Below are 17453 nucleotides of genomic sequence, written 5' to 3'. Positions count from 1 at the left end.
TCTTTGCCAGATTTATTCTCCTGAAAAAAAGTTCTGATCATTTAACTCCCCTGAAGACCAGCATAAGACCTTCAATGAGTCTATAATTAAACACAGTTAGCTGTAATGTAATGGTAATAATACTGAGCTTGAATCTAATACCTTGGTTTCAAATATTAGTTCTGTCACTTATTAGCTAGGTAACCCTAGACAAGTCAATTAACGTCTTTTCAGATATTCTGTATCTGAAAAATGTGAAGGAATAATAATGTACCATAGGCTTATGATAGGGATAAAATTATAGTAATAATAAAAGCAATTTGTAAAATGCAAATCATTAAGCATGAGTATAATCTTTCAACAAATATGTGTTTATTTTTATATGTGTCAAGCATTGGCTATACACCAGTGGACAAATAGAACAGGCCCTCTGCCCTCAGGGAGCTCACAGTATAGAGAGGAATATAAGCAATTAAAAGAGATATGGTAAGTTCTGTGTCTGGAGGAAATAACAGGTGATTGAGGTAGCACATTGGAAGAACAGCTCATCTAAGCTAAAAGTGGAGAGGAATGGCAAAGAAAGCTTTCTGAATGAAATGACATCTAAGATGACACCTAAACAATAGGTTGAGACTTCCAGCAAGATGGAGGAATAGGTGGACGCACCGTGCCTCCTCGCACAACCAAGATTAGAACAACAAAGATTTGCAGACAGAATATCACTCAGAACTGACAGAGGATTTATCTGAATGGAAGTCGGACAGCCAAGAAGTTGAAGTGGACCCGTACATCCAGACTGGTAGGAGACAACGAGCCGGGTGGTCGCGGGGCTGGCGCGGGTCGGCGGCGTGCAGAGGTCAGGGAAAATTTGGCACGATATCAGCGCAGCAGCCATCCGGGGCGCAAGAACGCAGCAGTGATCCCTGAGTACGCAAGCTGCGACTGGCGGACCCAGTGGGGCAGCGATTGTGGACCAGGGCAGAGCTCGCAGCCCAGGATCCCAGAGAAGGGTCTGAGCCCAGGGGAACAGAACTACCGCCATTGTTCCCCCTCGCCCCCACATATAACGTCACAATCTAGCGACCGGAGTGCCCAGCCCTGGTGAACACCTAAGGCTCCGCCCCCCACCGTAACAAGAGCAACCAGACCGGGGGGAAAAAAAAAAGGAGGAGAGATAGGGAAAGATATAAGACATGTTTCCAACAGAACAGATCAGTCCCCCAGGACTCATCCTTTTGAGCGACCAAGAAATAGCCAATCTGTCAGATGCACAGTTCAAAACACTGGTGATCAGAAAGCTCACGGAATTGGTTGATTTTGGGCGCAATTTAGATAAAAGGATGCAGGTTACCATAAAAGAGATGCAGGAAGATATGCGGAGGAGAGCCAATAGTGAAAGGAAGGAATCTGAGTCTCAAAACAATACAGTGGACCAGAAGGAAGATAGAATCAACCAAGCAGGAAAGCATGATGAAATAAGAATTCAAAAAATCGAGGAAAAGCTTAAGAGCATCCAGGACACCTTTAAACGTTCCAACATCCGAATTATAGGGGTACCAGAATGGGAAGGAGAAAAGCAACAGATTGAGCACGTATTTGAACAAATAATAAAGGAGAACTTCCCCAATCTGGCAAAGGGAACAGTCTTCCAAGAAATCCAAGAAGCTCAGAGAGCCCCAAAGAAGTTGGACCCAAGAAGAAACACACCAAGGCACATCATAATTACACTAGCCAAGGTAAAAATGAAGGAGAGAATCCTAGAAGCAGCAAGAGATAAGGGGACAGTCACCTACAAAGGAGTTCCCATCAGACTGTCAGCTGATTTCTCCAAAGAGACCTTACAGGCAAGAAGGAGCTGGAAAGAAATATTCCAAGTCATGAAAGACAAGGACCTACATCCCAGATTGCTCTATCCAGCAAAGCTCTCATTTAGAATGGAAGGGCAGATAAAGTGCTTCTCAGATAAGGTCAAGTTAAAGGAGTTCATCATCACCAAGCCCTTATTTTATGAAATGCTAAAGGGACTTATCTAAGAAAAGAAGATAAAGAAAAGACATGTATAGTAAAAGGACAGCAAACTCACAATTATTAACAACCACACCTAAAGCAAAACCAAAAGAAACTAAGTAAACAACTAGAACAGGAACAGAACCACAGAAATGGAGGGCACATGGAGGGCTAACAGCAGGGGGGTGGGAGGAGGAGAGAGGGGGAAAAGGTATAGAGAATAAGTAGCATAGAATGTAGGTTGAAAATAGATAGGGGGAGGGCAAGAATATTATGGGAAATGTAGAAGCTAAAGAACTCATAAGTATGACACATGGACATGAACTAAAGGGGGGAATGTGGGTGGGAGAGGGAGTACAAGGTGGAGGGGAGAGAAGGGGGGAAATGGGACAACTGTAATAGCATAATCAATAAAATACATTAAAAAATAAAAAACAAAACAAAACAAACAAACAAAAAACAATAGGTTGAATTGGCCAAATAAAAGGGTGGGAAAGTGTGTGGCAATGGCAAAGAGGTGTGAAAAGTATTCTAGGCAGTGAGAACAGCATGGGCAAAGGCCAGAAAAGGGAGGCAGACCATGGAGTTTTCCAGGAACAGAGAGGAATTCAGTATAACTACAGTACAAAGAGAGGGAGTAAGAGTTGGAAGGGATAGGAGTGATAACACAGAGATAGTGCAGGCAATTTCCAGCACAGGTCAAGCAAACAGAAGGTATCAGTGATTCAAACTGTGCAGCCAGCATGGTGATAAGGAACAGGTGATCAATATTGGGAAGTTGCCCATGTAGACAGTCAGCATCTGTCTCCTAGCCACTGTGTTACATTCACTGATAGGGCTCAGCCCCAAAGATGGGAGAGTGGCAAAAAATAGGGCAGAACTCAAGTAAAAGCTCTTCACAACCCAATTTTATGTATAAACGGCATTGATTTTCAAGGCACTTCTACGTCTGGTACCTTTTTAAAAATCTTCATTGCATCTTTGGGGGCCAAGCAGGTATCACACTTTTATCAAGGGTACAATTAGTCACATCCACTAATAGAATAAAGGTGGCACAGTTAGTCCTATCCATTCATTATTAGAGTGACAAGTAGAGGTGGGATAAACTATGTAGTATTTTCTTTAATCCTACATTTTAAATTTAACTTTAATCCAGGGAGGCTAGCTGCAAAACAAATGTAAAATGGGATATAGTGGGGAAATCATTAGACTGGAGATCAGGAAACTAAGATTCTAGTCTTAGCTCTGTCACAAAACTATTGGCTGACCTTTGGCAGGTCACTGTAAGCATTTTGTGCCTCAGTTTTCTCTAGCCAGACAAGATCATCAATTGCTAAGGACTCTTCTCACACTCAAATCCTATGACAGTAAGTACTGAGGGCAAAAGAAAGCTAGGATTCCAAATGTATTGGAGGATTTGAAATATTTATTTTTAGCTCCCATCTTAATTTTTATTTTGGTCTTCTGTCTGGTTTTTCCTTCCTCCTTGTAGTTCTGTAATTTCTTTTCCTACTGAAGATATTTAAGAAGCTGCCTTTTCATCACTTCAAAACTCTAAATATGCCCTTGAAACAGGCAAAGAGGCTTTTGTGTACTTACAAATCGAGGTTATTATCGTACAAGTAAGTCACTTGAGTGCACTGCATTCCTCAGCTTGCTCCACTGAGAGCTTTATTAGGTTATATTGCCCTATCTTAGAAGGGCTAGTCGAATAGATAAGACTTTCCCACTTTAAAAAGTGAACTATCTGATGAAACAGGGTGCCTAATGCTCCAGAGTGTAAGCAAAAGGATTTTGGTGCTGCCCAAAAGACAGACACACTTCTCTAAGACAAGTAGGTGCTCCACTTAAAGTGACACAGTCAAGGACAAATGTTCTAAAATTAAACCAACCAGCTGCTTTCGCACAGATGCCCACCTGTCACTTGTGCTGTCTTCTCCTGTCCAGCCTTCTCTCTTCGTGAAACCAGAACTCCCACTCCTGGAAACCCTTTAAAAGCCTGAAACTTCACATACTTTCTCCAAAAGGTTACCTATCCAGGAAAGCAGAAAGCCTTTTTCAAGAACATATTAATATTAGGGTACCCGTACTGACTTAAGGAATCTATACACTTGGAGCTTTTCATCTCTAATAACTAAACCTTGAACTCAAATGGTGGCAGTATCTGGCTTCAGAAGTCAACTGACATAAAACCTTCCTTGTTAGTGAGGTGACAATACAAAGTAAATTTTAGGAACTTAAAAATCCCAATGTGTGAATCCCAGTAAATTTTAGGAACTTAAAAATGAGAGTTTTCAATTTGGGGATAGCTTGATAAACAGTAGAAATGGAGACAAATATAATGGTTTCTATATTTAGGTCTTAGGTATGTCATCTACCAAACAATAAGCAGAACAGTTGTCAATGTATAGTAACAAGCTTCAACTGAATTCACCAGACGCTATTTATAAACAACTAGTAAACAACCATATAAAACAAATGATGGCTTTGTAATACAATTGGAAATATTTCTTGATGTAGATGTTATTTTAACCAGGCTTAAATAGAGTAGGGAAGAAATATAATTATTCTTATATAGAAGTAGTTTTTAGTATAAGGTGATTTGTCTTTTTATTAGATTATGTTAGATTATAAAGTTCCAGGGATTCCTCTCTAAATGTGTTATCATTCTTACAGTTGGTATAAGTTTATTATACTCTATAACTATTCAAATTTTGCACTCAAAGAGTATTTTAATATTAATTAATAGTAAATCCATTTTTCTAAATAGGAACATTTTATTAGGTGGGGTGTAGTATATGATTAGCATACAACTAAGATATTTTGTAAGATGATAAATTACCTAGTATATTCTCTTAAGAACAAAATGCAGCCCTGGCTGATGTAGCTCAGTGGATTGAGCACTGACCTGCAAACCAAAAAGGCGCCAGTTTGATTGCCAGTCAGGGCACATGCTTGGATTGCGGGCCAGGTCCCCAGTGAGGGGTTCATGAGAGGCAACCACATATTGATGTTTCTCTCCCTCTCTTTCTCCTTCTCTTCCCCTCTCTCTAAAAATAAATAAATAAAACCTTTAAAAAACCAAAATGCACATTATATAAATAAAATTATATTTATATTATTATTCTTATATCATAAAATAAAAATAAGCCTGTCTTATCATGATTCCATACTGAGTCAATGCCTTTATATGTATTATTGAGAATCTCTAAGACAAAGTAGTATTAGATAGGAATATAAAGATGCATCAAAACATAAGATAAACAAAACTGGTATCATAAATTATTTAAAAAGTTATAGTGAGGGCTTACTTATCTTTTAAAAGATGCAAGTTACTGAAAAAGAATTGAATAAACATATAAAGTTTAAATGTTTATATTTTAAATTATTTTTTGTATTTATTAGTTTGGTATGCCCAATAAGAAAACTCATTTGTTTTCAAGCTTTTTTTCCTGCTAAATGTAACCACACATCTAAATTTATTACTACAAGATTTCCAATGTGTCATTTCTATGATATTTTTATACAAAAATAAGGACTTAGTCCAGTTGTAGTTTTATAGATGGTATGAGTTAAGCTGACTTGGTTTTTTAGACTTCAGCTGTCAGCCAAGATGCTGTAACAAGTACCAGACTAACCCTGCTGCCTAAAACAACTAAAAAATTGGACAAAATATATGAAACAACTCTTTTTAAGTATTGGACATTAGGTAGCAGAGGACAATGATCTCTGAGAGAATAGAAGTAAATGAAGCAAGTCCTATGATTGCCTCAGCTTCCTTCCTAGAGAGCATTTCCACACTGGAGCACAGTGAGTAGGAGCCAAGGGGAATCCTAATGTATTTCCTGAATTAATAAGCTGGGAGTCTGGGAAGACCAAGGAGGCTGGAGTTTGCAGGGCAGAGTACCAGAGAGGAGAGAGTTGCACTGGGAGAGACTTCCAGAGACCTACAGATGGTCCCCTTCAAGTCCTGAGTTGAGGACTGATCAATACATGCATGTAAGAAAACTACCTGAGACCAGAGAAAAAACAAAGGGACAAATTTTCAGAGCTCACTTAGGACCAGGACTGTAGTAAGCCAGAGTGGAAAACTTTATTGTTTAAAATTTTAATGCATCAATAGATTAATTAGCCCTATACTAAAGGATGCATTGGTTCCACCTAGCAAAACTGAAAAGCAAGCCTCAAAAGGATCAAGCTATTTCCAAGTAACTTAACTGCAACTCAGAACAAAGCTCAAGAATGCAAAAATAAGCCCTGGCTATAGTAGCTCAGTGGATTGAGAGTGGGCTGCGAACCAAAGTGTCGCAGGTTCAATTCCCAGTCAGGGTACATGCCTGGGTTGCAGGCCATGACCCCCAGCAACCGCACATTGATGTTTTTCTTTCTCTTTCTCCCTCCCTTTCCTCTCTAAAAATAAATAAATAAACTCTTAAAAATTAAAAAAAAAATAATGGCTTGGTGATGATGAACTCCTTTAGCTTTAAAAAAAAAGAATGCAAAAATATCTAGCACTCAGAAAGGTAAATTTCACAATGTCTTGTAGTCAGTCAAGCTATGCAAAAAAGCAGGAAAATACAATCCATAATGAATAGCAAAATAAATCAATAGAAACAGACCCAGAAATGGTAGAATTAGTAGTTCAGGGCATTATTGCAGTTATTATAACTATTCCCATGTTCAAGAAAAAAAGAGGAAAGATTGACCATATCAAGTATAGCATGGAAAATATGGCAAAAATCCAAATTGAATTTCTATTGTTGAAAGATACAATTTCCAAGATGAAAAATATATTGAATGGTATCAGTTGATTAGACACTACAGATTTGTGGTGTTCAATATGTAGCAATAGAAATGATCCAATATGAAATGGTAAAAAGGGGAAAATAAATCAGTTTTAAATAAATAAATCAGGAGCTGTGGAATACCCTCAAGCAATCTAATACATGTGTAATTGGAGTCCACAAATGAGAGAAGTGAAAAGAGTGGCACAAAAATAATTAAGAAATAATAGCTAAGAAAATTCTAAATTTGATTATAACTATTAATCCACAGGTCCCAAGAAATTCAACAAATCTTAAACACAATAAACAAGAAGAAAACTACCCCAACACACATTATAATCCGATTGTTATTTCCAAGTAACTTAAAGAGTAAAGAGAAAATCTCAAAAGCAGCCAGAGGGGAAAAAATAACACATTATGTACACAAGAATAAATATAAGACTCACAGCTTATGACAGAAACAATGTAAGTTATCAGACAGTGGGGTGGAATTTTGAAAGGACTGACAGAAAAAAAAGGTCAACCTGAATTTTTTCCCAGCAAAAGTATTTTTCAAAAATGAAGATGACATACAGACTTTTGCAGGCATAGAGGCAAAAAAAGTCAGTAGTAGTCCTGCATTATAGGAAATGTTAAAAGAAGTCAGGCAGGCAGAAGAAAAATGATACCAGATGGATATCTGGACCTACACAAGGGAATGAGGATCATCAAAAAGGGAAAATATGTGGAGACATGTAAATGCTTTTTCCTTATTTTTAAAATCACTCTAATACAATGACTTTTTATCTAATATAAGATAATTGAATTTTCAGAGCAAAAATATTAACAATGTGTTGTGGAGTTTTTAATATATGTGGAAGTCAAATGCATGACAGTAGTAGTGCAAAGGTTGAGAGGAGGAAATAGAAGAAGAGTGTTGTTTCTTACACTATTTGTGAAAGATAGACTGTGTTAAGTTAAAGATGTATATACTATAAACCCCAGAGCAACCACTATTTAAAAAAAAATTAGCTTTTCCTGTGCGAGCCGCCGGGCTGAGAGGAGTGTGCTCTCTCCTCTCAACGCCATGGCATGTGCTCATCCACTGATATCGGTGTACTCCGAAAAGGGGGAATCGTCTGGCAAAAATGTCACTTTGCCTGCTGTGTTCAAGGCTCCCATTCGACCAGATATTGTGAACTTTGTTCACACCAACTTGCGCAAAAACAATAGACAGCCCTATGCTGTCAGTGAATTAGCAGGACATCAAACCAGTGCTGAGTCTTGGGGTACTGGTAGAGCTGTGGCTCGAATTCCCAGAGTTCGAGGTGGTGGAACTCATCGTTCTGGCCAGGGTGCTTTTGGAAATATGTGTTGTGGGGGCCGCATGTTTGCACCAACCAAAACCTGGCGCCGTTGGCACCACAGAGTGAACACAACACAGAAACGATACGCCATCTGCTCTGCCCTAGCTGCCTCGGCCTTACCAGCACTGGTCATGTCTAAAGGTCATCGTATTGAGGAAGTTCCTGAACTTCCTTTGGTGGTTGAAGATAAAGTTGAAAGCTACAAGAAAACCAAAGAGGCTGTTTTGCTTCTTAAGAAGCTTAAGGCTTGGAATGATATCAAAAAGGTCTATGCCTCTCAGAGAATGAGAGCTGGCAAGGGTAAAATGAGAAACCGTCGTCGTATCCAGCGCGGGGGACCCTGCATCATTTATAATGAGGACAATGATATCAACAAAGCCTTCAGAAACATTCCTGGAATTACTCTGCTTAATGTAAGCAAACTGAACGTTTTGAAACTTGCTCCTGGTGGGCATGTGGGCCGTTTCTGCATTTGGACTGAAAGTGCTTTCCGCAAGTTAGATGATCTGTATGGCACTTGGCGTAAAGCAGCCTCCCTCAAGAGTAACTACAACCTTCCCATGCACAAGATGCTCAATACAGATCTTAGCAGAATCCTAAAAAGTCCAGAGATCCAAAGAGCCCTCCGAGCACCACGCAAGAAGATTCATCGCAGACTCCTGAAGAAGAATCCACTGAAAAACCTGAGAATCATGTTGAAGTTAAATCCATATGCAAAGACCATGCGCCGGAACACTATTCTTCGCCAGGCCAGGAATCACAAGCTCCGGGTGGATAGAGCAGCAGCAGCACTAAAAGCCAAATCAGATGAGAAGGGGGTTCCAGGCAAGAAGCCTGTGGTAGGAAAGAAAGGAAAGAAGGTTGTTGGTGTTAAGAAGCAGAAGAAGCTTGTGGTGGGAAAAAAGGCTGCAGCTACCAAGAAACCAACAGCTGAGAAGAAGCCTGCAGAAAAGAAACCTACCACAGAAGAAAAGAAGCCTGTGGCATAAACTTATATTTGTTTGTTCTATAACAGTCAAGTCACTATGGACAGCTGGTTTTGAATAAACATGTCAAAGTCAGTGAGAAAAAAAAAAATTAAACTAATAAATAAAAAAGTAAATAAAAGGGAACCCTAAAGTATTCAATTCAACAGAAGACAGAAAAAATATACTTATAATAGAATATAAAACAAAAAGCCAGGTGGTTGATTTAAATACAACCATATTAACAATCATATTAAATGTAAATGGTTTAAACACTCCAATTGAAGGCATAGATTATCAGCTTGGACAAAATATTTTAAAAGATGTAACCATGCTGCCTATAAGAAATCCACTTTAAATACAAAGACATATCCAAGTTAAAAGTAAAAGAATGGGAAAAGATATACCATGCTAACATTAATCAAAAGAAAGTTTTTGGCCCTGGCTGGTGTAGCTCAGTGGGTTGAGCGCAGGCTGTGAACCAAAGAGTCACCAGTTTGATTCCCAATCAGGGCATATGCCTGGGTTTTGGGCCAAGTCCTCAGTGGGGCCACATGAGAGGCAACCATACATTGATGTTTCTCTCCCTCTCTTTCTCTCTCCCTTCCCCTCTCTCTAGAAAAAATAAATAAATAAGGAAAAAAAGTTTTTGATAGTGGCTATATTATTATCACACAAAGTACATTTCAGATCGAAGAATATTACTAGGGATAAAGCCCTGTCTGGCATACCTCAGTAGACTGAGCATGGGCTGCGAACCAAAGCGTCACAGGTTCGATTCCCAGTCAGGGCACATGCCTGGGATGCAGGCCACGGCCCCCCAGCAACCGCACATTGATGTTTCTTTCTCTCTCTCTTTCTCCCTCCCTTCCTTCTCTAAAAATGGATGAATAAAATCTTAAAAAAAAAAAAAAAAGAATATTACCAGGGATAAAGAGGGACATTTCATACTGATAAAAGAGCCAGTTCATCAGGAGGATATGACAATCCTAAATGTTTGTCTACCTAATAACAAGACTTCAAAATACATGAAACAAAGACTGCAAGAAGAAAGAGGTAACTTGATAATGGTAGTTGAAGATCCTAATGTCTTTCTGTAATTGACAGAACAAGTACAGAAAAGCAGTAAGGATACAGAAGATTAGAATAATAATGTCAACCCGCTTGACTTAACATCATATGATGTTCCACCAACAACAGTAGAATACACAATCTTTTTGAGGGCACAAGGAGCATTTATTAAAATAGTCCATCTCCTAGGCCATAAAACCAGTACTAATAAATGTAAAAAAAATCAAACCATATGAAGTATGTTCTCTGGCCACAAGGCAATTAAAATAGAAAACAATAACAGGAAGATATCTGGGAAAGCCCCAAATATTTTGAAGTCAAATAATATACTTTTGGATAACCTGTGTCTCAAAGAAGAAATCAAAAGGGAAATTAGAAATCATTTTGAACTGAAATAAAAATGAAAACACAATGCATCAAAATTTATGGCAGGCAATTAAGCAAGTACTTAGGGAAAAAAAAGTTCTCAAATCAATCAGCTATGGTTCCATTTTAAGAAACTAGTAAGAGAAAATTAAACCCAAAGTAAACAGAAGAGAGAAAATAATAAAGATAAAAGCAAAAATAATATAGAAAAACAATAGAGAAAACCATTGAAATGAAAAGCTGCCTTTTTTTTTTTGAGAACTTGAAGATGTATTTCAAAAACCACTAAAGAACAACAGCAGTTCTTTAATGATCCTGAAGCTTCTGTTTTTGGAAGATAAGAAACTAGACCAGAAATCATAGAAAAAATATAGTATTTACATGAGTTTTGGTGCTTGTTCTTGCCTGCCTGACCTGTTTTCTTAACCATGTAAAAAATCTTGTGTGCTACCGAAGAAAAAGAATCTATAAAGCCATTTGAAACTACATGTTTTTATATAGGTATTTATACATATGTGTGTGTTCACATACTTATCAAGAGCGTGGTAAGGACATCTTGCTTTTTCTATTTTTCTAAACCCTATTCCATATTTGGCTTCTCCTTTTTAAAAATGCTATTTGAAAAGATAATTCATTCATTTCTTATGGGACATGCCTCGGGACACAGCTGTTAACCAGACAAACAAGATCCCTGCCCACTGAGCAGAGTCTAATGTGAGATACAGACAAGAAATGGACAATAACAACGCACTCTTATAAAAGTGCTATCGTGCAAAGAACAAATGCCACGGGAGTCCACAGGATGGGTAATCAACTTGGACTTGAAATATTCCTCAAGTTAGCATCTAAAGAGATTTTTTCAATGTAATAACTAAGTTTCTTAAATTATTATGATTTAATAAAATTTTAGGCATGGAGCCTTGGCTGAGTAGACCAGTTGGTTAGAGCATCATCCCAATACACCAAGATCGTGGGTTTAGTCCCTGGTCAGAGTACATACAAGAGGCAACCAATGAATGCGTAAATAAATGGAACAACAAATCAGTCTCCCTCCCTCCCTCTCTCTCTCTCTCTCTCCCTCCCTCTCTCTCTCTCTCATTAATAAATTTTAAAAATTAAAAAAAAAAAGTTAGCCCTGGCTGGTGTTGTTTAGTGGATTGAGCACTGGCCTGTGAACTAAAGTATTACCGGTTTGATTCCCAGTCAGGGTACGTGCCTGGGTTGCAGGCCAGGTCCCCAGTTGGGGTGCATGAGAGGCAACTACACATTGATGTTTCTCTCCCTCTGTTCTTCCTCCCCCGCTCTAAAGATGAATAAATAAAATCTTTATTTAAAATTATTCCATACTTTATTTTAAGTATGGAATAATATATAAGGTATCAGTTTGGTACTGAAAAAATTCCTTGACTATTATGTAGCTAATGTTTACTTAAATATGTTGAAATTTTCACCTCAGAGTATAAATAAGACATATAGAATGCTATTTTTTCCTACTAATTTTCAGTATTATATAGAGTTTTTTAAGTATTCTAGAAAAGATAAAACATACAGATGATTCTAACCTGTTCAGAACTTTTTAAGGGTCTCTGTTATACTAGGTTATAAGAAATAGCAGAACATAAGCCAAGAATCTAAATCTTTAGGCAAAATTTGATGGAATCCCAGATTTAGAGAAGTGAGGCAAGATCAGGGAAATGTGAAGATTCCAAAGGTTAGGTGGGAAAAGGTCCATGACTCATTCAGAAGCTCAGATGTATTTCAAAATTATGCATTTCCTTTAACTCATTGATTTCACATTTGGAAATGTATCTTCAAAATATTATAAACTTCCACATTCTAGCTACAAGATTGTCACTGGTTACACTGAGAAGTTGGAAACAACCTAGAAGTCTAACAATAGCAACCTGGCTAAATAAATTATATCATAGCCATACAATGGAATTCTAACCAGGTCTTTAAATAAGGTAGCAGTCCTTGTCAAACTTTATTCAGCATCAGAATCACTTGGAAGGCTTGTTGAAAACACAGATTGCTGGGCCCCACTCCAGACTTTCTGCTTCATCAGCTTGGTATAGGGCCCAAGAACTTGCATTTCTAACGAGTTCCCAGGTTGATACTGATGCTGTTGGTCTGGGGTGCCACTTTTTGAGAGCCACTGATGTAGAGTTATTTTTATTGACTAGGAACAGTATTCACAAGGCATCATTAAGTTGAAACAAAGCTGTTTACATTACATTCTTTGTATATATATATATATATATATATATACAGAAGTTTAGATGGAAAAATATAATCCTCTTGGGATTATATGTCTTTAGGGGGGATTGCATTATAGATTCTTATTGTCTTCTACATTTTTCAGTGACAGATTTTTCTGTAATGAGCATAGTATTAATCACTAAAATACAATCAAATTTTTTAAAAGAGAGGGAGAGAAACATCAATGTGTGGTTGCCCCTCACACACCCCCGACTAGGGACCTGGCCTGTAACCAAGGCATGTACCCTGACTGTGAATCGAACCAGAGACCCTTTGGTTCGCAGGCCAGCTCTCAATCCACTGAGCCACACCAACTGGGGCTCAAATTTGTTAAATAATAAGATTATGAAGTCCTGACCAATAGTACTAACACACTAGAAACATCAAAGTAGACATGATCCCAGACCCCCTCTGACTTTTTAACTAGGTCTTGTTAGAAGTGTACCCTCAGAAGCAATCACAGAGAAACAGTGATGGGCCCATAGATACAGCCTGTTCCTGATGGGAACAAAAGTAGAAGAGGCTGGCATTCTGTGAAGGGCTTCTACATTTTTTCTTACTTCATTTTAGTAGTGCCATACAGGCTTCTTCTGGGGATATTTGAAGAAAAACTGGGTGGAACCCAAAGGGCGACCTGCCAGAAGCTTGAAGCATCTGGATTGGCGCACTCTTTGTTTCCTGATGCAGGGTAGATCCATTTCCCAGGGTATCAGATTAAGGCGTCTCCTTTCTGGAAAAAAGATTTCATGGTTTAAATTCCCGTTCACTTTTGTGTCTGTGGCACTCTGCTGTCTCCTTTCCAGCAGGCAGCCTCAGGGGTCATGATGTCCCTTCCCTGCTGATATCGGCGTGCCAACTGTGGTGTCATGCTCACCAAGCACAGAGCTGCCATTCAGCTTCCAGTCTGGGGTCAGGAAGCAAAAGAGCTTCTAAGTTCCTACAAACCTTGACAGATCTTTCTCAAGCCTTGCATGGGAACAGTTTTCAGGGCGAGGCGGGTGAGGGCAAGGGAGCTAGAGAGAACAGGATAAATGTCAAGGGTGAATGTGTAACAGGAGCAGAGAGAGCAAACAGCTTCGTCACCAATGTTCAGAAAAGGGAAGGGTGGGTGACCGTGTAGAGAAGTACTCCACAGGCTTTTCAATGGAGTACTTATTTGGTTAGCACTGGTCGCCCTCCTCCATGTCCTTGCATTACTGTGGTTGATAAACTAGGAGGTAGTAGCATCACGTGTCTTGTTTAGAGCAAGGGTTCTTCATGAATGTCTAACAGAATGCCAGTGTTTGGGATGTCATAGTGAAAACAAATCCCACAGGAAACTCACAATGGATTCTATGTTTCTTGTTTTTTAAATGATTCAAAATATAAAATCATGTTCTAATTTAAGCTATTGTTAAAAGAAAGAGACATTATTTCTCTACTGACTTTCAAGTAAGTGCCATTTTTATTTGTTGGAAAATTTTATTCCATAATATGTTGCTTTCCACCACTCAACATGTGAATAAGTGTGGTAGAGTATTGTTTGAGTTTAAGATATAATTACTAACTTTTGCAAGTTTGAAGATAGCTAGAAATGTAGATACTTGTATATTATGTAACTATTTATAACTGTTTATAATACAACTTCTTATCTCTCACCTACTGGTGCTATAACATGAATTCAGTATGTGAATCTGTTCAGGACCTTATAAAAGGAAGTTAAGTTACTTGAAATTCTCACCTATTACTTGAATGCCAAGAACAATGTTATAATTAGTCAATTAATTTACCAAAAGTGTATTGAATACCTACTCTGTGCCAGACACTGTTCTGGGATACATCAGCGACGCCTCTCTGGAAGTTTATATCCAAGACTGGGAAGAGAGTAAATCGTTAAACAACTACAAATCTAACATGTCAGGTAGTAATGAGCACTAAGAACAAAAATAAGGCAGGGCCATTATAAGGACTTGGTATTTTGAGAAAAATGGGAAGTCTTTGGGTGGGGGTGGAGAGAATCACCCTGGCTGCCGGATGGAGCGCTGGCTGTAGGAGGCCAAGTATCCACTGAATTCTCACCCCTCCCCCAAAGTTATAGTTCACTGAGGAACGATCCTACACAGTTGATTCTTACCTTTCATACTCTTGGTGTAAAACTAGTTTCTAAAATGAAATTTTTATCTTTAAACTATTCCTTAAAGAAGTGTCTTTCTGAAAAGTTACTTTTAGATGCATTCTTTTTAAATGGGAGTTTATCTAAAGTCTCTATTTTTGAAACAACCTTACTTTTATACTATAGTTGATGAACAACATGGGTTTAAACATCACAGGTCCACTTATATGGAGATTTTTTCAATAAATACTGTAAATGTATTTTCTCTTCCTTATGCTTTTCTTAATAGCATATTCTTCTCTAGCCTACTTATAGTAAGAATACAGTACATAATACATATGACTACAAAATATGTGTTAATTGACTTTATGTTATTGGTAGATCTTCAAGTCAACTGTAGGCTATTAGTAGTTGAGTTAGGGGAGAGTCAAAAGATATGTAGATTTTTGACTGTGCAGGAGATTGGTGCCCCTAAATCCTACCTTGTTCAAAGGTCAACTGTGTTTGGTTTTCAAAATATTTCTGTATATGTCAACTATAATTCAATTGAAAAGAAAAAAATATTTCTGGGTTTTTTTTTTTTTTTTTGCATGTGAATAGAGTTCTAACATGTTTTTAAAAAGCCAAGAAATACTTAGGAATTTTTCAGGGGAAATTTGCTTCTCTTATTACATACATTATTGAGATTGCTTGAGTTTTTTTTCTGTTTTCTTTTTTAATTTGCATAATAAGGTATAAGTAAGTGTTGGCCTCCTTAAAATATGTTTCATGTTATATTTTGGAATTCCTTTCTTATATTCGTTAGTTTCCACTGGCAGTGATTTCCACTTCCATCAACCTCTACTTCCCCAAAATAACACTAGAGGATTTTGCACCACCCCACCCTGGAGCTCCTTTTATTTCCCGGCATGATGTACCTGACCCACATGCCCAAAGCCTGCCCCTTCTGAACCTTCCTCCCTCTGGTTTTCTCTTCAGAACTGAAGTTTTAAATTGCCTTTAGAGTTCATCAATAACTAAACAGTAGAGATAGTCTCATTAGTTAATTATGCTTTGCATTTAACCAAAAGTGCCATTAACTGATTTAGTCAATCACTTTACTCACCACATCTTGGTTTATGTGACTTTTGATTAATTTCAGATATCAAATCTACCCTCAAATGATTGTATGTTTACTGACAGTAAGGATATTCCAAAAACAGTGCCACAAGCTTGGAAGGCAGATACAGAAAAGGAGCACCAAGAATATTGGTAGCAACAGGGACCCCATGAAATAACTGACTAGTCTTTGAAAGAGTCACACCTCATTTAGAAGTATAAATGCCCAGATCTTGATTTTGCCATCACTACCTACTGGCCGTCTTGTTTCTATTCTTTATCCTTTATAATCCATTCTCACAAAAGCAAGAGTTATCTTTGCATGTGCGTGTTTGGTGCTCTGTTGTCTTTGTTGTTTTTTAAATTATTGTGCAGTTACAGTTGTCCCACCTTTTCCCTCGTTGCTCTCCCCGGCCCCACTCGCCTCTCCCACTCCCACAGCCAATACCCTCCCATTGTCTGTGCCCATGAGTCTTCTATTCCCATTTCTCGACCCTTCTTTCTCCACCCCGTTACCCCCTCCCTTCCCTTCTAATTACTGTCAGTTTGTTCTTTATTTCCATGTCTCTGGTTCTGTTTTGTTCATTCGTTTGTTTTGTTGATTAGGTTCCACTTATGTAAATCAAATTATATCACTTCTCCGCCTACAGGCTTGTAGTGGCTTCCACTTAGAGCAGCTCTGTGTTGGCCTTTAAAGGGCTGCATTCAGAATCTGTCCTGCACTGTCTCTGTCCTCCTCTCCAAACACAGTCCCCTTATCCCCTGGACTCCAGGCACACTGGCCTTGTTGTCCCTTCTTGAATAAGCCAAGTTTGATTCCACTTCAAGGTCTTTAAACTTGCTGTTCCTTCTGCCTGGAATGCTCTACCCCCTCAATCTTTGCATGGCTGCCTTCACCCCAACAGTCAGTTCTCTGCTGGTGACTCAATTTATGAGTCTGCATCCAAACAGGAAGCACATCTGTTCCTGGAGTAATGGAGTAACTCTTCCCCCAGCATAACCAGGGGCTAAAACCTCTTGTGATTATGTCACTTACAGACAACAAGAGATGTGAATCAAACCAGAATGATAAGGGGCAAACAACCTGGGGTTTGCACACAGTCCTATATGCTCATGGTATTTTCTTTTTCTTTACAGGTTATTTTCAGAGCTTTGTCACCACCGTATGATATGGAGAACCCTTACAGTGCCAAAGCGCAAGAGCAGCTGAAGATCACCAACCTTCGTGTGCAGCTGCTAAAACAGCAGTCTTGTCCCTGTCAGAGAAATGACCTGAACACAAAGCCTCGACACTTTACACACTACGCAATCTATGATTTCATTGTCAAGGGCAGCTGCTTCTGTAATGGCCATGCTGATCAATGTGTACCTGTTGATGGCTTCAGGCCTGTCAAGGGCCCAGGAACATTCCATGTGGTATGTAAAACGAGTTCTCATCAATGGAAACCAAACCACATTACCTCCAGCTTTGGGCACTGGTAGTCTA

The 17453-nt window shown here is 38.6% G+C and overlaps 2 protein-coding genes across 3 annotated transcripts in view; both read left to right on the top strand.

Moving 5' to 3' along the window:
* The window catches only part of NTN4 (netrin 4), a 98144-nt gene that overhangs the window by 23435 nt on the left and 57256 nt on the right, over positions 1–17453 (top strand). For both annotated transcript variants that reach the window (XM_036019436.1, XM_028531633.2), the window contains exon 3: positions 17105–17383. In XM_036019436.1, the coding sequence (XP_035875329.1) occupies positions 17105–17383 (279 nt within the window). The remainder of the gene's footprint in view (positions 1–17104; positions 17384–17453) is intronic.
* LOC114512674 (60S ribosomal protein L4-like) lies at positions 7785–9185 on the top strand. Its single transcript, XM_036019437.1, has one exon. It carries the CDS (start codon positions 7837–7839, stop codon positions 9103–9105), a length of 1269 nt encoding a protein of 422 aa, XP_035875330.1. The 5' UTR covers positions 7785–7836; the 3' UTR covers positions 9106–9185.

This window comes from Phyllostomus discolor, chromosome 2 (genome assembly GCF_004126475.2).
Source record: "Phyllostomus discolor isolate MPI-MPIP mPhyDis1 chromosome 2, mPhyDis1.pri.v3, whole genome shotgun sequence".
NCBI lineage: Eukaryota > Metazoa > Chordata > Mammalia > Chiroptera > Phyllostomidae > Phyllostomus > Phyllostomus discolor.
This window is presented reverse-complemented; position numbering and strand designations above follow the sequence as displayed.

Excerpts from the sequence above, each read along its gene's own strand:
- LOC114512674 (XM_036019437.1), top strand. The coding sequence starts at position 7,837 with ATGGCATGTGCTCATCCACTGATATCGGTGTACTCCGAAAAGGGGGAA.